Below are 26,926 nucleotides of genomic sequence, written 5' to 3' on the forward strand. Positions count from 1 at the left end.
CCCAGAGCTGAAGATATCCAATATACAGAACTGCCTGGTGGTTTTCTAATATTTCAAAGGCTTAAACAACAATAATAATCTTTCCTTTAATCCAGAGGATTAATGAACCCTTAAAATACATTTGTTGTGGGAGACTTCATTAAACAAATAGCAGCTTCACACTGCTCAAAGCTATTATCAGAGTTCAGAGGACAGGCACTCATTTAGATGCTATGTCGAGTGACAACTCTGAGAATAGATGAATTTTACAAAGAGTGGGACACGAATAGAGCCTCTCTCACTTAGCCTTCCTTTTTAAAACCACTCAGAAGGGTCTTATGTTATAAACCACAAACATTCAGTTCCCACCTTTCAGGATAATGCTTTAACCACCGTGCTACATGACAATTAGACACTCTCCACCCCTTCTTGGTGAACCTGCATCCTGCATACAGAGAAACTTGGTAGTAACTGCACTGGACATAGAGCACGTTAACCAGGATGAGCTGCAGCTTCATAGCAAACAGTTTCTTTAAGGTGGAGAGGATGGGGGTGGGGGAAAAGAAAAGTGTCCTGCTCTTGCTTCCTACTACGATGGATTATTTCTGCTTTGTACATTAAATGTCCACTGGATATAGTGCATGCATGACTAAAGCCAGTGCAGCCAATCTAGATGAAGTTAGCCACAGTAAGTGGGCAAGAACATTAATAGTAGTGATTTTACAGACTTCAATTTTGGTTACCAAATTTGAAATTTTGGTTACTTCAAACTCGGTTCTTCAGGATACAACCTTACAAAAAAGAGAAAATTGTCAAAGTGGGTGCTTTGATTAATCTGACTACAAAGTCTCAAAAATTCAGTAGATATGAAGAAATTGAACCGTCTGGGAGACAGGCAGCATCTGAACTTCTCCAACACTTAAGAAGCACAAGCCACAACTTCTGCCATTATTTAATGGCATTTTACAGCTTCCACATTCACCCCTGTTTCTCCAGGCAGAAAGGTCATTTTACTTGAGGACAAAAAATGGATGGACCGATGATTTAAAAGATAAGTCTAGGAAATCTTGAGAATCAAGGCAGAAAGCAAGGAAACGTGTGTTCCCACTTGAAATAATAGGGATCACTAATCACCCTTTCCCAAGTATCAGATGAGTGAAGGATGTTAGTCTGGTATAGTCAAATTCCTCAAAGATACATTAGTGCTTTACTAAGAAGAAAGGATCCTTGTTAGAAGCCAGCTTATCTTTTTCAGCTCCATGCATTCTTATTTAGTTGAATCTTCGGAGGAACCTTAGATAGATGTACGGATGAACATGCTGCTACAGCTACAGAAAAGGCTAGAAAATAGCTCGTGCTCAACTGCAATAATACAAGTTTGGTCAAAGACACACACAAAAATGCTTTTATTATACTGTCAGCTAAGTGCAGTATACTTCACAAACACCATAAAGAAGATGAAAAGCTTGTTTAAAGCCAGCCACACTACAATGTATATAAGAAGCGTCTAGTTCAAGAACAGGTCATAAAAATTGTTAAAAGTAGTTCTTTAATGCCAACCTTGGTAAACCTATGAGGCTAAACATAAATAGAAAAAAAACACAAAGAACATTCTGTTTCTTTCTTACAATTGTATATACCAAAACAATAGAAAGTGAAAATAATTTGTCATGGCTGGCTGCTTCTTTTATAAAGAAATCAAGCTTTGACAACATTATCTGAAGTAATTTCCCATCCAAACTTCATTACAGGAGCCCCTCTCTGAGCATAACAGAATATTTCCTAGTCTTATCACTTGTGCTTCACCTATGTAGCATTTTTAACTAGAAGAAATTATTAGGTCAGTTTCTGTTACGCAATGAACACATAATTTTTAAAGATAATAACAAGTGTTCTCTGACTATAATGAATACCATCAACTGAGCTAGAGATGAATAAAGTGGGCCAAAAGCACCTAAGTCTGACAAAGAGTGTCACTTCTGTTTCCATATTGATGAGACCACATATGACGCACACCCCAATTTTCCATTAAGTGCATGTCATGCCTCACATGCTGTTTAAAAAATACTTCTAATATTGCAGACCAAATATCTGAGGAATGTGCTGAATGTGTTTTCCTTCTGTGAAAGCTCAACATCTTTACTAAGATATGAGTGCTTTACATAAGACTTTATAATATATTTAGAGCATAACAATAACATCATGGGGAGGTTATGTATCAAAATTGTGTGGAAAAGAATCCTACCAGGCTAATGCTTGAAATTTTCAGTAAGTAGCATTTGACAGTCACCTTACTTCCAAAAGGTCTGTGGATACAGTAAGAGTGGATGGATAAATTTAGTTTGAGCTTCCTCATGCATAAGAGTCCAGTATTTTCTTTGGGTTAGGTTGCACCGAATATCAGTTCATGAAAAATACTAATGGAGGCCCAAGGAAACAAAAGCCACCACCACCAAAAATTCGTCAAGCATTCAAAGACAATGAGGTTCTCAGATAAATTTCCAACGTAAGTTCTGCTCCTTTGCCTTGCCTGTGCTCTACTTGCAGGTCAGACACCGGTTTTGCATTTATCAACCCTCCACTATTAATCTTTCTAACAGAAGTGTTTATCTATGTAAGTACTTGCTCAGTCATCTGGCAAATGCCACCTTTCTTTTATTCACAGACCAAACTAGGCCTAAATTTACTGCAGGTTTACAGTTCCTGAAACTGAGCCTCCTTCCGTAAGACAGAAACTATATCATTAATTTGTGCTCCTCTGTCCCTTCAGTATCTACCAACATTCACAATCCACTTGATGACACTGACTACACATCTCAGTTGCCTGAATCACTACTCTGACCAAGAAGGACATTGCACTCTGCTGTTTCCAAAGTCAGATTAAAGACTCTACAATAGCGTACTCAGAGAGCCACACATACCCAAGTCTGTTCTGTTAAGGACAGCCCACAAACTCTTGCCATAGATGGTAGAGAAAAAGGGAATGGGCTTAATGCAACCTTGGAAAGCGCACATACTGCATCCTTGTTAAATAACAAAGTACTGTAATGTTGTAATTACTGCAGTTATATCTTGACTAGTAAAGAACCTAGCAACTACAAATGTGTTCCAAAATAGTGATAGAACCAGGTAAAAATATCTTAAGCTAACACTAGAAGCCCAGCTGAATTTTGTGGGCTTGAGGGGAAAGTATCATGTAACTTCTACACTGGATGTTGAAGGCCACTTTTGTGCCTTCTGGGAACTACTGCCTTTCAAGCAACACATTTTGCCCATTTATTGAATAGCTGGGGGGGCCTTGATACTCTTCAAGGACTACTGTGTTGGGACACAGAGACCTGAAGAACGAGCCATATTTTCTTCCTTCTCCCAAGATTGATGTCTGGGGAGAAGAGTGGACATATGAGAGACATGTACTTTTTGCAAGACTGAGAGTTTGGAAAAAAGCTTGGTGATCTCAGCTCAGAAGCACAAGTAAGAACACAAGTAGGGAAAAACGACTTAAAAATTGCCATGGAAAGACTTTCTTGGACTTGCACACTAAAAGCAAACAGCACCTTGCCCTGGTTTCAGCTGCGATAAAGTTCATTTTCTTTCTAGTAGTTGCTGTGTTTCAGATTTGGTATGAAAGGAACGTCAAGAATGCATATTGCTTTAGTTGTTTCTAGGCGATGTTTGTACTATTCTAGCACTTTTTTCAGCTTTCCATAGAAACTGAGAGGGAGCATAGACAGAACAATGGAATGGCCGGTGGAATATTCCATACCATAGATGTCATACTTGATATATGAACAGGGGGAGGTTGAGGAGGAAGGGGCATGAATCCATGATCACTGCTCAGGGGTCACTGCTCCAGATGGGCTGGGCAACCAATTCACCAGGTAGTGATAGTGACTAGTGTTGTATTACTTTATCTTGTGCATTCTTTTACCAGTATTATTATTATTGTTGTTGTTATTTTCCCTTTTTCTGTTATTGTTCTATTAAACTATCTTTATATATTTATGTTTATCTTTTTTTTTTCCCCCTTTCCTTTCCCCTCCTTTTCTCCCTCTTCTCCCTAACCTTCTCGAGGGGGGAAGGGGGAGAAGTGCATGAGCAGCTGTGTGGTCCTAGCTGCCGGCTGGACTTAAATCATGACACACCTTCTGAGTTACCTGGAACAGGTTTTCCCTGAACAACTGCAGGTTTCTGTTGCAGCTGGCATCCACACCTACTGCAGAAAGCCCTGATGACTGATAGACAGATCTAAACAGTTCTAACTGTGCCTTAAGAGAAAACCTCTCAGTGGATCCAGTCAATATGTGATTGAGATGTTAAAAAATAAAGGGCGTGGTTTGTGTTTCAAAATCCAAACCACTCTTCCCAATATTTTCATAAACATTACAAGAAATATTTGTCTTACAGCAATGGACTTTTCCTTTTACTCTCGCTGCTATCATTTTGCCATAAGAAAGGAAAAATGGAAACTTGAAAATCTAACAATTTTCCAGGTTTGCTATTTAACAAAATCCTTCTTAAAGCAATTTTCTTCCTGCTCCAACATCGTAGCAACAGGTGATACGCATATTCTTTCAAGAATAGGATTATGTCTGGAATAAAGATTGTTTTTAAGGGATGATGGTTTAGCATACAGAAATAAAAAAATGCATAGCATATGATATAAACTGTGTGAAGAAAGTTCATATACTCTTGCTTCTTTATCCTTTTTATGCAACAATACACGTCAGGATCTTTTATTGTTTTATAGAATGCTTGCATAGTTGCAACTTCTGTCTAATTTGTATACAAAATGTCTTGTTTGGGGAAACAGCAAGTGACTGTTTGTAGAAATTATTTTTAGAAGTAAATAAAAAGGATTGGAAAAAGAACACATGGATTCAATCACTGGCATGCCCTGACTACAAACTGGTTTCTATCATCCAACACTGACTAGACACACACTCTGATTTATGCAAGCCAGATTCTGATACACCTGCTGGTGATGATATCATGTAGGGTCAGAATGCCTATCAAATTACAAGACTATTTAAATACGATCCACAGAAAAATTCAGAGCTAACTTGTAACTGAACAAACAATGGTATCACCCCAAACTATGTGTGGGACCAATCCCAACCCTCTTCCCTTCACAAAGTATCTTAAGAAATCTTGAAATAATTAAGAGACATTTTACAAGAAGCTCTAGAAGTAAAAAGAAGAGACACATGTTTTATTAACCAGTTTTAAACTCTTGATATAACCATCACTGCACTGGTGCTTCTACAGCATTGTGTGAAAGACAAGTGGTAGGTTGGTATATAAGTAAGATTTATGGTTTGAGAGGTTTTAAAAATATTTTGCTATGATTTTGTACATATTTTAAAGCAGTTGAGAAGAAAATATTTTGATCCAAGAGGAGCCGGTCTAGGAAAATCAGAGAGATAAATCTTTCAGCTGCAGAACGGAGACATAAATCTGTCCAATAAACTTGATGATATAAAAGCTATTCTATCCAGCTGATTCTGCATTTTCACAGGGCAACAGATGCTTCAACATGCCTAGCACTAGAAACCACAAGAAGTCCCAATTGAACATTAATATGTCTTAAACAACATTTACTCATATGTCTAATATTCCCTGGACAGGTCATGCATTATTATGCTTTTCACTGGCGTACACTGACAAAGGAAAATTCAGGGAGCTCTCAAAGAAACAGGGCGGATGAGCAATTTAGGAGGCTGACCACTCTAAGTTCCATTGTATTAAATCGTCTATTCAGCACTGAGCTTCTCTATGTTGTTTCCTTATTGGGTAGTACCCCATTTCATTTGATTAAAAACTGAACATTTAATCCACAAGTACATTGCAAACGGCATTCAAAGACTGCAGTCTGATGTTTCCCAAAAAATATGTCCTTATGTTGCAGAATGCATTTGTGTGGGTTATTTAAAATGCTTACTAGGATCCCATGCAATGCAACAACATATTGTAAATACAACAAACACAGAGACACTAAAAAATTTGGCACGTGGAAACAGTTTTAAAGAGGGTATAATTTGAAAAACTTGTGATTTTGATAAAACGCATAGGAATAACTATACTTTAGTTACACAGTTTCTCTGGATTGGTCATTTTAGTTCTGTACATCTTGATTTTTCAGTGTTGGGTCTCAAAAAGCTTACAATAAAATGAGTGATAATAAACTTAAGGGGAGATTTTTAAGCAAGCCATACGAAGTTAGGAAATGCATGCTGTGACAGCAAGACTGACATTTGGACCAACCAGACCCGCTATCTCATCTTACTCTGGACATGCCACTCTCACATGGAACATGTGAGAGCCTAGATGGGAAATCCTCAAGCTACTGCCAACATGGGTTCAAGTCCACGATGTAATACCACCTAACTCTTCAAGCAGGACAACCACATTTGTGGCGTGACACAATGCTGCTCTGTATCAGGGTGTTTCCTCCTACTTTGAAGCTCTGCACCATGCCTTCTTCTACTGTGCTTGGCCCAGTCTGTGTTGTACCCCAGCCATAGTCACCGCCTCAGCTTTGGAGCTGCTTTGCTGATGGGAGTGTTCAGGCGCTGTGTTAAGTGGGAAGTCTGGCTCATAAATAGAGTGCAAACTGCATTGCTCTTCTGAAAATACCCTTACCATTGATATTTTAATCCGAAGCCACAAAATATTGTATTGTTTTGCCTACTTTTATGCTGCTTAATTTCAAATTAATTTTTTTTCCATTATTTAATTCTGGTATTAAACAGGGTTTTGTAATGAAACTTAGTATCCATTACCAAAAATGAAGCTGTGACTGCAAAAACATCTCTGTCTTTATAAAAGACAAAAAGCTTAGCATTACTGGATTCTACAGAAATTGCTACGCTCTTGTGCTATTTTATTCATAAAATGAAGACGACGAAAGCCAAGGATGTCCTTGAATGTTCATCTGACTGGCGACAGAAAGCTAAATCAGTTGACACAAAAAAGGCACTACAAGGTGAAGGGGCAAGCTCATTTTTCCATCTGTTTTTATTGAACACACCCTTTGTGAAATGTCATGGTCAAGGGCAGTTAAAAATTAATGTCATTCTAATCTTCTTTAAACACTTCAACTTGTTCGGTTAAATGTGTCAGACAGGAAACTATCCATAAACAAATTTGAGATGTTAAATTACTAAGATAGCTGTGATTTCCTTCTTTTGCAAAATCTCATTACTAGCTGCAATATTATTTCCACTCAAGGAAGTCACTCTACACCACCAAATATTTTCACATGCATTGAAACATGTAGACTACACAAGTCTGCGGATGTTTGCTTTGGCAGAGACTTGAACTTCCTCTGTTTCTCCAAATACAATGTAATCCTCCTCACTTATGTCTTCATTTAGAGAGGAAAAAAAAAACAACAAAAAAACCTCAAACACTTAAAAATCACATTTTAAAACCACCACAAACTTATTTGCTACTAAGATTCATTTCTCCTCTAGAGAAGTTAAACACAAAGGCAAAAACCACCTCCAAATCTTCATTTCATATTTGTGCTTATCTTTTAGTTAGAGCAAATACAATTAATAGAACAAATAAACATAAGTAAGAGTTTAAAATACATAGCAGGACTGCAGCTCAGTATTTCTTCTGACAACTTTGTCAATGAATTTGACATGATCAATGTCATCTCCTTGAGTCGTTGCCTTTGGGAAAGGCACTGGCACAAGGGTTTTATACATCATATTTCTGCCTCAGTCTCACATCCACAAGTACAGGCTGGCTGATTGGTTGGTCTGCTTATCTGTCTTTAAAAATCTGACAGATGTTATGAGCCAACTGAAGATCTGCAAAACTTATTTTGCATCTTTGTCAAATTTTCTGCCAAAAGGATGGGCTATAGCCTAAAATCTGTTAGGGCTAGAAAGTGGAAGGCAATCACAAACATTTGACCAGGAACAAGGAGAACCACACACTTTCTATTACCATTAAGTGACGTACCTCCCTTGAGCTTAACACATACAATTTTCTTCTGCAGAGTTAGCCGAGTTCAATTTCTACTGCCTAGTGCTAAGTCCTCAGCAATCACCTCAGAAGTCTTCTCAATTTAGAGAAAAACATATGTGACTTATTTCCAGTGTTCACCCTCCATATATCAGCCCTCTCCATCCGCAGGCACACAGAATGCCTGGGAAACCTGGTTTAGGCAATAAGTCAAGTGATAGTTTCGTGCCATCCCTTCCCACTGCCCCCTGCAAATTTCCACTCAGTCTAGTTCCTTCGAGCACTCATGAAGGGCAGCCAGAAGCCCCTACTTCCACAACCTTCAGAAACCAAGAAGAGGGGGAGAATAGCAAAGTAGTACCACATTGTCAGTAAGATGTGTTACTAGGTACTGTAGAGTAACATGGCTCTACATCAAGCTACTCCCCACAAGATTTTTATCATGCAAAATTACAAATAGACTCTGCTGTGAAGATTTGTTAGAGAAATCCACCATGGCACTTCACTTGCTATCCATGCCTGGAAGTGCCATCAATATAGAGTTAAGCAGGACTCAGGGGTTGTCTGCTGAGCTATGATTAAGGTGAGCACACTGCAATCAAAATGATGTGCCCATTTCTCCGGATGACCTGCACCACCCGTCCTTTAAAGAGGTGAAAAACTGAAGCGGTATGCAGTCAAAGGAACTGCATTTGCATTCCTCCCTCCCCACTTCTATTACTTTTGAGATATGACTATGAATTAACTCAAACGAAACATAGCTTTAATTTGCAGAGAACAGTTTGTACTAGATTGTACTTACTTGTGATGCATTTTCTTGCTTTCTTATTTGGCTAAACAATGACCAGAATGCAACGCCATTAAGCCATTAAATTAAACCTGATTTACACACAGCATGTATTTACTTAGTTAACTTTTCTGTTATACAAATTTTTACATTTTTAATTTGGGATCTAAGAAAGGTGGAGTTACAAGAAAAATCTGAACAGCGACACAAACCCAATTTCTAAATTAAGCACAGCATCAGGGTCATTTTCCATTGCTTACTGAAGGCCAGTTCTTCAGAAGCCATGCTGCTTAAAATGTTCTTTGTCTATTAACTTCCCCTAAGTACCTTGCCCAACAGAGCCTAATAATTACTTGACACATACTTTCTCTTTAATGAGAGCTAAAGCTTACGATGACATCAGCCTGTCCTATTTGTCTGTGACTTGCAAGCCAGATGAAGTTTACTTGCTAAATGTTGCAACCCTGCCAAAATTCAGGGCTGCACAGAACAGTATGTTCGGGCCCTGATGTCTTGCCAGTTTTCAATGAAGTGCTTGACAGAGACCACATGTGGAGGTCAAGTGACACTATCATGATCTCACCAGATGGTAAATTGGGGTATTATTCCCAAGGCAGGTAGTATAGTCTGTTCAGAAACAGTTGGCAGATGATCCATGAACTCACAGCCAGAAGCAACTGGATTATTGCAAAAGATCAAGAATGCTATTGATGTTGGCGAAAAGACTATTCCAAGAATTTTTTTTGCACGTAATTCAAGGACTCAGTTCTCAAGATGTATATTTTCTTGGGGAAAAAAAAAAAGGATCTATTTTATTAAATTCTGTCTTAAATCAGTAGCTCTCCTGTCAAAGAAATCTTGTATTCTTGCATGATTATTATGTGATATATGTTAAATAGTGAAAATAAAGACACTGCAAGCTCACCTTGCTTGGGTTCTTGTAACATATTAAGGATCACCAGGTCACTCTGACTTTGATGTCAATTCAGAGATTGTATCTACACAGGTTAGAGGGCAAGACTGGACTAGTTTGCAGAGCGCAACAGGAAAACAGACCACGAAGGAATCTTACAAAATTGTGTAGATGACATTCTCCCATCCCTCTACAGTAATAGCCTAACCAAGTCAAAGTGTGAAACACTCAGCACTTCACATGGTCCAGTTAAAGCAGGCAAGCAATTTAAATCACTACTGAACTGACTCTGTGTCCTGGTTTGAGGTAAAACAGAACCATTAGCTAAGCCTCTTCTAACTCTCTGAAATTAACAGCATATTGTGCAGAAACTATTTGCTCTCAGAGTGATAAGACCTATGTTTCCTGGACAAAGTTGCAAAAAAATCCTATTTCTAAAAATGCAATAAAAGCCACACAGTGGAATCCTTTTATGCAGCAGCAGTTTTCTTCCCCAAGCTAAAGCAGCAATATTCTCCTTTCTGAAAAAAGACATAATTTAAAAGTAGACTTTAAAATTTCAAGTTCCTCTGGTGCAAAACCTATTAATTGACTGTGAATTTTATCTGAGAAAAGACAGATTCTCAAAGGGCCAGTGTAAAGGCAGTCTTACATCCCCTTGCACTTCTGAGAGGCTGCACCTTCTGGCTAACATCAAAACCTCCACTGAAATTCTACACTAACATCCTCATTCATACTGGCCAAACTTCAGAAAAAAATATAATCAACTGCACTTAATCACTTCATGACTGAGAAAGCTAGGATTCCCTTTAAATAATGCATCACACTGTGACACCTTACTCTATTTAAAATTGTGGGACAAAAGAGTACAAAAATAAGTACTTTAATTACAAATTTAAAAAAAAAGGGGGGGGGATAAAAAAAAATCCTGGAAAATAAGTTAGTTGCCTACAGTTATTAAAATGCTTTCTGAAATTTTGTTTTTAAAACAGGACACATGCTGCTAGTAAATAAATGTGCAGCAACACAAAGTCGAGCATTAGGAGCTCTAAAGAGGATGGGTGGCAGTTTGGACTGAAACTATGGAATTTCTTTAGATGTAATATAACATTAAAATGTAACTTACCCTTAACTGATAACTCTTTGAAGATACTGAGAAAGTAGCAACTACAGTGCATGTATCATCTAGCTGTAGCCTTTGATAACTATTTTAAAAGAATTAATGTGTTTCATTATATACCAGAATTAATTTTTAGAGCTGTTTTTCTCACAAAAAGAGGTACAAATTACTACTCCCTTTCACTAGCAGCTTTTTTTGAGCCTTCCTAAATTTGATGCTTTACATGACAGCAAGATAAGCCTTCAGCCATCATTGCTCTTTTCTCTCTTTTCTTTTAATTTGGGCCTGCATCATTTCTCCAAACTAGAGTGTACTTGTCTAGCTAAATTAAGCATCCAGACTGCATAGCAAACATTATCTGATGTGCTATCGGCTGGTTTCATGTTTGCCATCTGAGCATTGTTTTGTCAGACATGAAAAGAACATGTCTGGATACTTCTCATTCAGCTAGCTGAATGCCATGTTTAAAGCTCTTTAGGGAAAAATGAACGAATCACCTTCAAATTGGAAATTAATTGTTCTGTGTTCTAATTTCTTAGTCATCTGCTGCAGTGTAGGGCACTTTAAGGACCACAGACCTCTTTTACTACTCGTTCTTGTTTCTACTAATTGGTTCCGATACATCTTGATAATGGACTCTGCAATAGGACAGCACTAGCTCCAGCTCAGCTCCAGTGCAAATATTAAATAGATAAAACTTTACAGGTTTATGACCGGTTAAGAAGACCATTGTTTCTGTAAAACTTAATGTATGTCATCACAGAATTTCATGTCTGTGAAGGGCAACAGTTTGTACATGGCTTTTTCAAAACAAGGCAATTAACTGAAAGTCACTAAGAAAAGCTCCACCTTCATACACTCTTTTTGAAGAAATATTGCCTGATCCTTTGGGCAAAACTGGATAGATCCAGGAAAGCAGCATGCCATAAGAGATCAATTTGACTCGCCATCTCCTGAAAGGTAGAAATCGTAATTTGCTAAGCAAAACAATAGCCCCATCACTGCACAAGACAGAAGTGTCCCAACAGTTCCTTCCTCAGAGGACTTGCAATCTAGAGAATATTTGGCAGGGACCCGGATCTGATACTGATTTCAAATGGAACAGGATCAAGTCTTTCATGCTGCTTTTTATTTTGTCAGTGAAAGGCACATGTCCAGCGGAGTGCACTGGACATCACCCATACAGCTCCCAGCTATCTGTAATTTGAGCTACATACCTGCATCTCAGTATTTTGAGATGCAGCCCAGGGGGGCTGCGAGTACGACCCTCAGAGTCCTGCAGGGCTCTTTGATACTGCAGTTACAGTACTAAGTTGTAACACATATACCAGGCAAGTTGTTTTAGGGTTTCTGCTGGAAAATTCTTATTGCTCATATGATTTACTGGCAAAACTTATGGCCTCATTCTGCAAGTTTTACACTTATGAGCACAAAACAAAGAGAGTGATGATTGGGAATAGCAATCAAAGACAGCTGTTTCTGTTTATAACGAGAGACATGTTGCCTGGTTATCAAATTACCAGTGATAAGAAGACCTAGCGAAGTCACTGAGAATGCTGCCAGTGACTTTCCTGAATTGGTATCAGATCATATGAGACAAATATTTAGGTACGGATCTCTTCAGTATTCTCCAAAAATAGCTATACTGGGTTAGATCAAGGGTTCTGCTCAGGCTTCTGTGGCAAGCACCTAGAGGAGAGCAGAATAGAAGGTATATTCAATACTACCTTCTCCCTAATATTTTTGCAGCCACCAGCCATCCTCCTGTCAGGGACTTCCTGGTGTGATTTATATTTAAAAATTCACAACAGATTTGTCATTCTTGCAGCATTTGTTCTTGAACCCATGTAAAGTTTTAGCACCCACGCCAACCCTTGCAAAGGAGTTCCACAGATCTGCTTGCATGAAGAACTACACTCTTTGGATTTGTGTGGTTTTCCTGTTTCCTACTGGCTTCAAAGCTCTTGTCATGGCTGGTTGAATAGCCAAATCCCTATCCATAGTCTTCATGCCACTTTTTCAGGATGAAGAATCATGGTTTACTTAAGCTGTACAGCTGTCCCTGTAATTAAGCGGCTCCACACTTTTGATCACCCCTGATGCCCTTCCATGAGTCTTCTCCCATTCTGTAATACCCTTCTGAAACAAGGGGCGCACTACCGTAGGATTTAGGATGGCATAATACAGCTCACAATACAGTAGTGTTATAAAGTTCTCTCTTTACCCTCTTTTCCTCTCCTAAATCACTCTGCATCTGATTTGCATTTTTGATTGCTGTTGAGCTTTGAGCTGACTTTTTAAAAAGAAGTATGTCTTATGATCCAAAGAATTTCCTAACTGGTTACTGCTAGCTGAGAGACCAGTATTTTACAAAGTATTAAGGAAAATTAAGAGTGGTCTTTTCTCACGTATATCACTTCACACCTACCTACACAGAATTTTACTTGCTTTCACCTGCAAGTGCTGCCACCGCTCAATCTCATAAGGTCTTTCAACAGCTGTTCTTCATGCTCAGCCTTTGTCCTTACTAGGATAACTCAAATACCAGCAACAAACTTTGTCACTTCACTGTTTTTTTCCCAGGTCACTTTTTAACATGATGAACATGGACGTTCAAATACTCCAAAGACGTTGCAACATTCCACCATTAGACGAGCGGATCATTTACTCTTAACCTGCGATTCCTCTTTTCTTTACTGTCAGTTATTTAAAAGTAAGATGACCTTCCTCCTTATGGAATGGAGACTTGATTTCCTTAAGAAATCCCTGGTGAGGGACCTCAGTCGAAGCTTTGTGGAAACCTAGACAGACTGTATCAACCGGATCACACATATCCACCTGTTTGCTGAACGCGTCAAGAGCCACTCTGACTTGTACGGCAGGGTTTTTGTTTTACTAAAGCTATATTTACCCTATTAAGTATCTTCATAGAGATGCCAACTAATTTAATTCCCTATTATATTTCTAGTAATTTTTCAAGTACATAAGCCACATTAGGAGGCTTATAGTTTTCTTGATTTCCCTCATACTTTCCAAACAACAACTCTACCTCCACCTTTTTTCTCTGAATTTCTTTATGAAAATCCAAAGTGTGGCATTGGTAGCATTCAGCAATAGTATTCAGTAATATTTTCTCTATTTCTTCTCTACTGCTTCACACAGTAGAAAGAGACTTAATACAGATACAGTTATTTTATATAATTGTCTCCACTTCAGATAGCACTGCGGTCTCCGGTGCATCATCTTGGAAATACTTTGCACAGCTACTGCTCAGACAAAGGAACTAGAGCGCACTCCTTTGACAAAGGAACTAAAGTGCATTCCTTGTCTATCTTATTGGACAAGCTTGATTTTCAATATCTGCCTACAAAAAATGTAAAGCAAAGGTGAACTGTATTACCATCCTAGGAGATCAGTAGGCAATTCTCTGACCAAAGAGTAAGGTAGTGTTTATGTCAGTGTGGCAAAATAAATTACTTTTATATGTCTATATGAGCAAAGAAAAAGGAAAGGAAAAAGATCCCATCTTATCCATAAACTCTCAACATCTGCAGAAATGCATAAATTAAGTAAATAAGCTTCTAAATAAAATTTCAGACAGAATGACTGGAATAAAAGCTCTAAAACCAGATGGATACTAAAAGCCTAATGGAAATTTTCATAATTACTATCCAGTATTTACAGCCTAGTACATCCCAAATAAGTGACTGCTACATTAATTTGATGTGAAATACAGAAAAAATAGATACAGTCTCCATTTTTAATGGGTCTATCTATGAATAATCTATCTATTTGTATAGCTACTCTTTGACCTTATCAAAATACTGCCTCATGCCAATTGTGTAAGAAGTCCCCAGCCTCATGATCTGGCATCATACGGCAGTACACTGAGCACTCTAGCACCTAATATCCAAACTCTAATACAAAAACTAGGAAGAGATCACAACTTAACAAGTTTTCTTAGCAGCTTTGCTACCCCTCTATCATCTCAAGAACTCTGGAAATCAGCATTAGGTTTATTCTTAAACCATGAACGGACATCTTATACATTCTTGACTACCTTCTGACTTCTTAAAAAAAAAAAAGAAAAAAGAAAAAAGCTTATAACATAGGTATAATTTTATGCTTATTTTATGTAAGCATAAAATACGTCTTTTTCTTCTTTTATGCGTGCACAACTTGAGCACCTCAATGTTCTGGAGAAAAAGCATCTTCAATAAAGATTCCATATCCCTGCCCTCATCACAAAAATGCCGTCGAGAGAGATCACACGTTGCCTGAGAGTTCTAACAAGTCTGCCACCAAAACTGGAGAAGATCATAGCTAACACTAATCATATCCTCGGTTAATGAACAAAGACAAAGGAACTTTTAAAAATAACATGCATCATTCACATTTCAGGCCTTATTACACAAAAAGAAAATCAAACCAGAACAAACTAAAAAGGTGTACAAACCCAGTCATTAAATTCCTTTTAATCAACATTTTGAAAAACTTAAAAAGTCAGTCAAGTGTTCTCCCTCCTCCTTCGGAACAAATCTTGCTTTAATACCCTCAGGGAACTTAAAAAAAAATTGACTGGTGGCCTAGAAGATGCAATATTTTGTAAAAGTAAAAGACACATTTTGAAAAACAGTTTTTTCCTACAGCAGAAACTGATTCATTGCATCCTTCCTCAGAATGTGAAAAAAGTATCTGTTATTCTCAAAGGAGACTTCTGGATGCTCCACAGAAAAAAAAAAAAACCAAAGCAAAACAAAAATACATTCACAGAACACTTAAGGGAGAAAGGAAATGTGTCATAAGAGAAAGGTTGAGAAGACCTCACCCAGAAGACCTCTGAGTCAAAAGAAACCTCCCTTCCTCTCTGAAAGATGATAAAAAAAACATGCACTTGTATTTGTTGACTAGTAGACATTTCTGGCTTAGGTGTAACCTACGAGAGGGAGATAACTAATCAGAGTCCATCCACCCTTTCTCTGAATTCTGGGCTCCTTATTACAACAGAACACAACTGTCAGATGGTCTCCACTGTGAACTGCTCATTACCTTTCACTTCATACAGAAGTAGAGAAAAAAAAGTTAGGTAAAAAGGAAGAAAACACCTACAGCACAAGGGTATTCTGCTGCAGTATGAACAAACAACCCCTCCCTCGACTGTAATAATTTGTACAAAAGTAGGATCAACCAACTAGGCAAATCTAAAGCCATTTGAAATGTTCTCTTGGGGCACAGGGCTGATCAGACTGGAGTTTTCACAATAATGTATTGCAGCAGACACACAAAGGAAGAAGTAGAAGACAGTAAGCTGGTAAGAGTACAGCGCTTATAGAAGTGATCATAGTAGATGTTAATAAAGCAGGTTATAGACACCTGCCTGCAATGAAGTTCAGTTCTGCAGCTAAACGTGGTAGATGTTCTCATCTAGTTGTCATTCTTCCGTCCCTCACCTTGCCTAAAATTGCAGTGCCTCATGATATCATTCCTCTCCCCTAAAATGGTGCTTCTGACAGTCCAAGACAATTTGTGAGGAAAAAAGGCTGTCATCCACACAAACACAGCTTCCTTCTAAGCACTCCACTGTTTCTCAGAAGGAAAGCCAACTGCAGGAGTATTATTATTTGAAATACCAGATTTATCCAAAATACCCAGGAACAAAGCAGATTCAAGAAATTTTAACTCACAGGGCACACAGACCTCTGCTAACAGCATCTTTACTAACACAGCCGTGCACACTAGGAAGTGCATACTAGGAATGTACGTTAACTCTACACTGTTCTACAGGATCTGTATCCATTGCTTTAGGGCTTAATTTGCAGTCACAGGGAAATATGTCATTTTGAAAACCTGAGGAGAACAGCAGTATGATTTCATACCGATCAAGATTATCCTTTCAATCAGTTAATCACAAATCTGTGGCATTAGATTATGAAGTAAGGTGGAAGAGTGTTAATCACTTTGTGCAAAGATGCAAGAAAGATATCTGTGCAAAAAAACCCTGCTATGCTGGGGGACATCAGTGGAAGAAATGCTTGCTTTGCTCAGATTTTTATATTAACAATCTCAATTTAAACTCCTTTTGCAACAGAAGGTGGCATAGTGAAGAATAATATGATATTAAAATCACAGTGGCCAGATATTGAGTTGCTGAGCAAGCAGACGTAGCTTCTGACATCTTAAAAGTTCAGAAAACGCCAAGCTACAAACTCAGCTTCCTAATTATGGACAGCCAAGCTAACCATTTCTAAAAATCTTGGCCACCGTTTTAACATACATTTTACTTCTAAGGAAGATAATGAGTCACATTTCCAAGTGGCTTCCAAGTCCATGCCTGTAGCATACACACTACACATGGGAAATTTGAGAACTGCAAATTCAGGGTCTGACTCTGGAAATTTGGCTGAGTATATGGTTTAATAAGACTTTGAAAAAAATTAATATGTTAATTATGATTTCAATATAATTTAATTCATACATTTCCTTCACTGTCTGTCCTTTATATTTACCACTTGAACATTATTCTGTGGTTCTTGCTGGCAGAATGTATTCCAGGTATGTTTTCAATATACGCTGTGCTTATTTGCAATGTCATTTAAAGTATTTCAGGGTTGCCTGCAGATGGGCACAAATTCAACGGCTTTCAGTAGGACATTTCACTGGAGTATTTCCTCCTTTTGACACGCTCTTAATATGCTCAATCAACCAGAAGGGACCTAAGCTTTCAGTCACTGGTATAGTCCATTTATAGTGGTTTATATAGAAAGGACAGTGAATATTATTACTGTAATACAAATTCTGCTATGAGAAAGGCATCCCTACCAAAGGCATGAAATTATATTAAAAGGCTAGGATGACTAACCCAGCGTCCTGCCAGCTCCATGGCACTCCTGTCAATGATTGCCAGCATAATCATAACTCTTTCAAGTGCAATATGCACTGGAACAGGGGAACATACATCGCAGGAGGCTGCTACCTCCAACAAGAGTACATAAACACTTGAAAAGGAAAGAAAAAGAAAGAAGAAGAAAAACCCTATGTGGTGGTCCATATTAGGAATTGTCAACTAAGACGGCAAAAGTAACATTTCCATTGCATTTCCACATTTTTAATTTCCTTCCATTTAATAAGATGTACAGCTAATACTGAAAGTATCTTCTCTATATAAACAAGACACTTGGCAAATTTTTAGTGTGAGTACCTTATTTTCTCCAGGAAAGATATGAAAGTCTCATTTATATTTGTTCATGCTAAAAAGGTTCTCTTAAAGCTAAACTTCTCATTTAGGCATAAAATGGGTCAAAAGTAAAATAGAGGTAAACAGAAAGAAACCTGACAGCAATGTATCTGAGTAAGCCTGTGACTCTCTTTGGCTGCAATATTCCTTTTTTTTCATGTGAGTAAGCCTCTTCAATGAATAAGTTATTCTTGGTGAGAAAACATCAGCCTTGATAAAAAGCTCTAAAGGTATGGCCTTGTCCAAGAATGGGGAGTCAATAACTGTCCTCAGGAGCCCAAGTTTGAGATCTAGATGGAGAGGAGAGGAACGTAAGAAGCAGGGCAAAACCCACAGTATGTCACATACATTAGTTTGTCTACAGCAACCTCTAGGAAACTATATAAACATGGAAATAAAACTGAAAATTGCCCTGGTTTATAATGGAACCTTCCGAAAGCGTGAGGCCAGTTCCTCTACCTGCACTAAAAGCAATGATGCAATTTTTATTTGAACCCACTGTCCTGCCTTATGACAACTAAGGTTAAAATCTATGACACAAATGTTAGAATATTGCATCTGTTATATCGCCCTATTCTTCGATCAGTACAGGAATTTGACTGGCTAGTAACAAATCCCAGATGTCTCCTGTTACACCACATATTATACGAAAGTGCTTCTCTTCTGAAAATTGCAGCAGTTGAAATAGCACACAGTCCTTTATCACAGGGTTCAAGTTGCATTTCTGGCTTCTGGAGTTGACATCAGAGCTATTCTGCAGATTAAGGCATTGTAGGGCCCTCTTCTAATTCTGATGTTATCTCCAAAAAGCCTCATGACTCTATTCTGAACAAACCACTCCATTTCATAGAAAAGGCTCCTATAGAAAGTCCGTGAGACCTTCTTTATCATCTCACCTCACTCAAATTTCTGTATTTTCCCATACACACTAAAAAAAATAATAAATTATTGCCATAAACTAATTTGGCAGCGTACAATATTCTTCACCTCCAAAAGACTCAAATACTCACTTCTTCAGTCCTTCTAAGAAATGACCCAAACACACTTATTTGTCTTTTAAAGAGGGATCACTGAATAAGCCTCTGAGAAGATGCACTGAATTCTGTCAGACTTCACATGTGGCTTTTCTCTGTGTGCTCTATCTACAATGGCATACTCATACAGGTTTTCTCTTAAATATTTAGTCTATATGGTACATGATTTTTTTGGGGTGGGAACTCAGTTTACACTATGGCTACTGTCAGGTGGCCTCAAATTCTGCTAGCACATCATCTAAAGCGCTGTGACAGAGAACAGAGGTTTGCAAAGGAGGTTCAGTTTTTGCTTGCCCCCTGTTCTGCTCTACTCTCTGGACGGTGTGGGCTCCATGTTGCAACTTAAGAAAGGAGGGGAAGTCCTTTTCTAAAGCATCCAACCTTCTGGATTTCAGACTGGAAATGTTACCATGCCCTGGTCTTTTGAAGAATATTTTTTTCACGTGACTTCTCATTATTCTAAATAGCATCACTTGGGAGATGTTTAAAAGAAAAAGGGGGGGAAGTCTGCAGAGAAGAAATCTGTAGACTCCTTTCTTTGACTCTGCATTCCTTTGCAAACTACTTAGTGCATGTTCAGCACACTCTGAAACGTTGCTCAATTGTGCTCTGAACAGAAATAAATATTTTCTAGAGGAGATTTCAAACAGTTACAGAAAGAACACAACCTTAAATAGACATGAAAAACTAATGATGCTGCACTAAAAATTAATTAAAGTTCCTACAGGGGCCTTACCCTCGAGGAGGCAAATTACTGTTAAGCCCCACAGAAACAAAAGCTGCACTATGGTAAAATTATATTGCAGTGATCCATCTATTCAGAAAAGCAAGTGGAGAAAATCTAGATCTAAAGCATAAATTAAAACACACCAGTTTTCATACACATGGAAATTTCTGATTGCAACCACTAGGCACGGAGATGAGATATACATTCCTAAAAAATCATCTGCGCTGTACAGAAAACTGAATGCCATGGAGCTTAAGAATGGGTTAAAAATAACAGGCTTACCGGGTTGGAAAGCCAAACTACAGGTATTCATAACAGCTACCGTATCCGCTTTTCTACACAACTTTATGGAACCAGCTAGTTAAAAAAGAAAAAAACACTTCTGAAAGTTCAGAATGCCACCTTTTTCATTTTCTATTAATGTGCTAGCTTCAACTGGAAATAAACATGTTCCCCTTTTGCAGGATCTTCCTGTTAGTAACAGTTGCACATAAATAAAGTTTTCTAAACAAACATCTTATCTTTTTATGGAAGGAAGTCCATTAATAAGGAATTGACGTCCTTCCCTGAAAAAAAAGATCAGTGCTAATTCTTTCCCATAAACCAAAGAAATAAACTTACACCCTGAGATTTTTTACTCTATTTTCACAGCAAACTGGATAGTCTGCACGTAGATAAAATAGAACTGTTTGGGTTTTCTTATAAACAATAACCCTGTTGCTACCTTGCCACATAATACTGAAAAATTAATCTCTTCCCTCGGTTTTTAATTGCTTCATGGAATTTGTGCTTCATTTCAACTGTACTCCACACATTCTTTTTCAAACTATAGGTCAGCCTGTGAGCAACTTTTAGGCTGGGTGCTTCAGAAGCACACCATAGCTGTTTAATGTTTTGACTCATGCAACCAATTTCAGAAAGATGTCCTTTATACAACAAATGCAGCCAGATTCTAGAAACTGTGCTCATAATCTTCTGTGCCCTTCATTGGCTTTGTCAGCTACACAAGACATTTCTATTGCCTAAAATTAACTTCATCATGGAAAATCCTCTGATGCAACCTTCATCTGTTTCCCTTCTTCAAAATAGCTTTTCCTTTAGACTAAGAGAATTTGAAGCTGGCACTGTACTGTATGCTACTCGAGATAAATAAAATAAATACTTTTCTCCCAAATGCTTCAGAAAACCAGCACTGGAATCTATTTGCGACAATGATGAAAATAGAAATGTTAGTATGTGTAAAGAGAGTTTAGATTTTTCAGTGCAACACAATTTAAAATCTCAGCGCCACACTGCATGGAGATAAGCCTAAGAGAATAGCAGAATAATATAGTCTGTGTTTACCATACTTGTACAAAATTAAGAGTTTATGAAAAGATTTATGAAAAGACCTACTTATCTTAAACATATTAAATGTCTAACTTGGGGGGGACACAAGAAACATCATCAAAGTATTTACAGTAGGAATTTCAAAAGCAAATTTTAAACAAGAAAGTGCGCCAAATGTTACAAGAAAACATTGTTTCTCTTCAGTTGTGTCTAGAAGTGAGTGCTATTTCAAAGGAACCTATTCCGGTTTTGAAAGATATAACACTTCTATGTTCCAGCAACCACGCTTTTAGTTATCCTAAGAACGGGAAAATAAGATTCCACAATTCTTTACCAAGAGCGTGCACCAACTTTGCTTACACAATGCTTCACTGGAGAAGGGACTGAACGTATGTCTTAATGTAGATAAATAAAAGAGTGACAGGGAGTGAGATTGAGCACTAGAGTCCTCCTCCTCCACTATACTGAACTCAAAGATTCTTTCCGGACTCTATTTTGCACTAATACGGTTCACTTTCCAAAGATCAGCCTGCTGTAGAGGTGACAAGCCCTAAGCAGATACAGTCAGTCCACATTACACAACCTTGAAGGTATTGGTTCCTTGCATTCTTATTTGGCATCCACATACAGCTTTACACGCTGACTTTTACACTTTACTTTTAAAATGTAATACTTTTTGTTGATGGTGGAACCAGAAGTCTTAATGTGCTTGCACATGTTTAGCAACACACATACCTGAATGTCACTAGAAAAACAAAAACAATTTCCTTTTCCCTTAACTCTATTCTTTTCAAAGGGTTAGGTCCTCAGGAAGGTTTCCCCCCATTTCTGTTTAACTCTCGATAACTGTATTGCGGAACAGTGACCTTTTTTAAAAACAAAAACAGAGCACTGCTTTAAAAGGTCATATGGCACAACTCAGAAAGCAGAGCAGATCCTCTGGTATCCCACGGCAGCAGTGGAAATAGGGATGCAGGCGACAGCCTGACAAGTATCTATGCAAAACTGCATGCCGAAGTTTTTTGTCAGTCATTAGAACAGTCACCAATTTTCCAGGACTGCCCTGGCCAATTGGGATACCTAGTCACCCTATAAAATTTCCAGCTTTTCTGCCTTACTTTTTCTTCACCCTCCTTCTTTCAGCATAATTCCTCACAAAACTTTGCTGATTCTTGACATGGGAGAAAGCTTGGGGCCGTCTCAAGAAAGCTCAGTAAGCTCCAAGACTTTTGATAATTTTATTTTGTAAGATCAAGAGTTTTGGTGAGCTGTAGCAAATGGCTAGCCAAAATATCTGTGAATGACTTTCGCTCTGATGAATGAACTGAAGGTAGCCAGCACATCAAGCAAAGAAGCCCATTCTGTGGTGTCACTGTTACCTGTGCTGCTGTCTTGTCCTGTCCACTCATCTCCACGTTCTGCAACGCAGGTGTGACAACTGGCGGAGGAGGTGCTCTGCGTTTTTTCACTTCTGGGTTTGCTGTCATTCCTGAGATGTTACCAAGGGACAGTGATGTACCCAGGCTACTGGAACGAGAATTCACCGAAGGGGAATTTGGTGCTGTGGAAAAACCCTGTAAATGGATTAACATCTTGGATTAACATCACTTTTTAAAAACAATGGGAAAGAAAGAAGAAAAACAAGACACATCTGGTTTAAACAATGATATAAATAATCATGTATGTTCCTCTGCCAAACTGGCTGAATTGCAAACTGTAACTTTTGGAAACTTCTAAAGGTCAACTGGAACAAAGCTTTCAGGCAATATTAATAAGTCGGGAGGCACAATGAGCACCTACCACAGCTTAACAGTACTATTGATGGGAACACTACTGCTGCTTGATATTTAAAATATAAGCTTCAACAAGACACAGAATTACAGTTATCCAAATGCATTTCCAGTCATATTTCAATTACAAGCAATACACATTTCTGAAAGCAAGATTTACTCTTAAATGAGAACACCGTTTTAATCACATGCTGTCTGTGTCCCAGGCTTGTCTATTTTATTATCTATCTGCCTGATTTACCTGAGTCTTCTCTGCAGATTTACGTAAGAGAAACTCTGCCATCAAACTATTTCCAATTTACATGCACACTCAAACATAATCATTCACAATCTACTGAAAACAACCGTTTAACCTGGTCAAAAGAACACCTACTGACAGGTCCCACTCTGGATTTTAACAGTCCCAGATCAAAGGAGAAGCAGAAACTATTTCAATAATTCCTTAATGTTAAAAATTATTTGAATTCTCACTGAAGACTTAATAAAATCAATGGAAGACGTTTCACTGATTTCAGACCAAGGCCTTAATACCTTTTTATATTAATACACAAAAAAATATACGCAGTCATATAGTAATAAATCTGCAAACGGGAACGACTAGGACACATGATTGCTTGAAAATGTGCATTCTTAATTTAGTTTTGACACTTAAATTCAACATAATTAATTTTTTTAATCTGCTAATAAAGATCTTGCAAAAAACTTTTCCCTCGAAACCTGTGAGTCACCTTTTGATATTTTTAATTAAGAGAAGCTTTCAGATTAAATTGAAGATTTTACATTTTAATTAAGTTATGAGACGGTCACTTCTCAGAAAACGGCTTCTGTGAAATCACCACTGATACGAATCCACCATGAGCTGGAGCAGGATACCTATTCTGGAAGCACAGGCTGATGACCACAGGTTGATAACGCTGTTCTTATCACAACAGAATATGCTACCGCACTTGGCAAAACTCACCCATCGAGGACATAAAGCTCTCACACAGAATTTTGTCCAAGACCACAGAATACATACTGGCAGGAAACTAAAGGCCACAAATCCCACCACTTTGCAAATAAAAGATGTAGTTCTTTCAAATGAAGTTCTCCAATCTAGAAAGTGCTGAAAAATGCTTTGCCTCAATTGTATGGCTACCTCATCCTTGTGGTGGATATCTGGACTTCCACAGGCGTGTAACCAGCAGTGAATTTGACTCATGACATGGCATGGTAATTCCTTTCCACAAGTGCCAAGAGCAATCTTATGTAAAAATTAAAAACTTGGGGCAGCAAGCTCAAAAAGACAATTCATTTAATTTTAGGACTGTTGAGGAAGCACTGATGAAGCATAAAGAGCTAAAAAATACACCAATGCAAAAAGATGTACATAATACAGGTTCCTGACTGCCTGGTAAAGTTCAATATTCTACAGATTCCTGTGAAAGCAACTGAAAATGCTAAATGCAGATAGCAAACTAATTTGTGTCATGTCCTGCATCTACTACGCATGTGATAACTATCACTGAGTTAAAACTATCATCTGGACGCTTTTATTATCATTTATGTTGCACACTGCACAGCAGACTTCATCTTGGAATAGTGTATTTAGCACAAACTAGGCATATTATCAGTCTTCCCTGATTGACTAGAGTTTTTCTGAAGGATTAAAGCAGTATTTCCCACATCTTTTTCATTGCCAGTTTCTCTGAACTGAATAGCCTCAATAGCTTGTTCACTTTTCTAGCAAATTAAGAAAAAAGCTCAAAATGGAATGTGGGGTTTAAAAGATTAGGTCTAATCTTAGCAACAAACGTAGTCTTTTCTTGGCCCTGTATCTTGAGCAGCAAAAAAAATAATGATCTCATCTGTAACCTACAAGTTTTAAGTCATTCTCAGGGCATATTGTACGTGGTTCTATCAAATAAAGTTTGTTTACTCCTAAAGAAATGACAGGCTTCACAGCGTGAAATAGAAAGCAATTTCCTCTGTTCACATACTTATAAAATAACTGAACAAAATAATTTTAAGGTGTATTCTACAGGTGTGCTTTTGTGATTGTTTTAATTCTTTGATTTTCATCCTAAGACTTCCCTCCCAGCATTACAAACACAAGATACCACTAAGAGAGGATGTATCTAGTTTGAAATTAATATCCTATTCAATTCTACCTCAAGGTCTTGTGGCTGAAGAGCTACAAGAATCTTTTTCTAGGCAACAGATCACCGTGATGGAATACAGTGATGAAAAAGTAAACAGCCTGGATTTCCTAACAGAAGATATAGGAAAAAATTGAATACTTACGTGACACTATAAATAGTTTATAATAAAAAGATTTTAATGAAAGAAAAAAATAAAAATCTTGGAAATTCATCTATGTTTTCTTTTCCAAGTCCAAACTTTATGTCAAGCCCATTATTTACTGAGTGAGCATTTCAAGAATGCTCATGTTAAGACTCTTCCCCTAAAATAAAAACTCGCTACAGCTTCCAGGGGAATGGAATGAGGACAACTTCAAAGTTTTGAATGCCTCATCATTCAGCAATGAGAGCTTTGTCTAACTGGAGGCAGATCTTCAAGCTCTCCCATGTGTGCAGTCTTCTTCATTAGCTTTAAGAGAAAAAAAAAAATGTTGGACACAAACCACGGACACAAGTGTTTCTGGCATGACTCGTCTTTTGTTGTAAACCTAATCTAGACAGAAAACGCCTTACCCAGCTTTTATATTCTACATTGGTTTAGATGCAGTGCAGCATTTTTCCAAATGGCTGGGTTTTGGAGGTTTGGTTTTCAGGCAGGTTAGCAAGGCAACCAGTAAGAGCATACAATTAATTAAGTAAATTTGCAGGGACCTGATACGTACATGCCATTTACCCAAACCATATCTCATTTCTTATTGTTTTAATTTGTTATCAATGGGTCAATTTAAGGGGAATTACTGAAATTACAGCAGTGTGAGTGAGAGGAAAGACAAGCTCAAGTATTACAGAAAATGTAGCTGGCTAAAAAAGTCAGCCCTTATCCTCTGTTTCATTTGATAAACAGGCTAGCATCAATGTTCCTCTCAGAACAAAAATCAGTTCCTACAATCTATGTGTTTTGTAACTGCATTGCAAAAAAAAAAAAAAAAAAAAAGAAAAAATCATGTCAGAAAACAGAAATTTCATGGCAATGAATTATATAAAGAACTTTTAAAAATGTCTCACAACTTGTAAAATCATAGTCTTTGGCAGACCACTAGTGTTAGAGCACTTTGCTAGCAGCTCAAACAACAATTAAGTAATGCAAACTAGCAAGAAAAAAAGAAATAGTTTCCTTCCCTCCCCACGCCTGCTCCTGCATTAAACCAAAGCAAAGCCAGTGCAACACAGATACACCAGCATAGGTCAGCAGTCAAATTAGACTGTAGTTGAGCAAGCATCTTGAACATGTACTGAATCACAACCACGGACTGAAGTCCACTTCAATTCCATGAAGTAGATGTTGGAAGGAGGCAAGAAATAGCTGCAGTAGCACATATGGTGCCACCAGGTTTCATGGATGCATTGTTTCGTGTTATACTTGCCAGCTAGTTTGTTCTCTCTCATTAAACTTCTGAAATCTAAGGAACTTTCTCTTTTTCTAATGTACAAGATGCTTTCTTTGGGGTTAAGCAGTTTAATTTTAGGGTTTTCTGCTACTAGTTCTTCTGGTTGAAATTTAGCTGTCAAAGACTTTTTGGAAGGGCAAGGAGGGGGCTGTTAAAAACACAGAAGTATGAAGGCTCAGAGTAACCTGGTGGCTTAGGCATAGCAGTCCTTTTCAAAAGACACTGAGAAGTCAACTTTCCACAAGACTACCAAAATCCATAGCCTGCTGAACTCAACACGAGCTAGATTAAGAGCCTAAAGCAGAAGTCGGTCTGTGTTCCAAAGTCATCAGCCTAGAATGCAATTAAAAATCTTTTTTTGCAAACTACTCCCTTTTTAAGGATGAACAGAAGCTCTGATATCTTTATGGATACTTCTGAAAATTTTAATGTTAATATGAATAAAATAATGTAAAATTAATCTATCAA

The 26,926-nt window shown here is 37.8% G+C and overlaps 1 protein-coding gene across 11 annotated transcripts in view; it reads right to left on the bottom strand.

Moving 5' to 3' along the window:
* Nucleotides 1–26,926, bottom strand: part of COBL (cordon-bleu WH2 repeat protein) — a 164,113-nt gene that overhangs the window by 55,845 nt on the left and 81,342 nt on the right. For all 11 annotated transcript variants that reach the window (XM_063326237.1, XM_063326238.1, XM_063326240.1 and 8 more), the window contains one exon: nucleotides 22,480–22,674. In XM_063326237.1, coding sequence (XP_063182307.1) covers nucleotides 22,480–22,674 — 195 coding nt within the window. The remainder of the gene's footprint in view (nucleotides 1–22,479; nucleotides 22,675–26,926) is intronic.

The sequence above is a fragment of the Chroicocephalus ridibundus genome, chromosome 2 (genome assembly GCF_963924245.1).
Source record: "Chroicocephalus ridibundus chromosome 2, bChrRid1.1, whole genome shotgun sequence".
Lineage (NCBI taxonomy): Eukaryota > Metazoa > Chordata > Aves > Charadriiformes > Laridae > Chroicocephalus > Chroicocephalus ridibundus.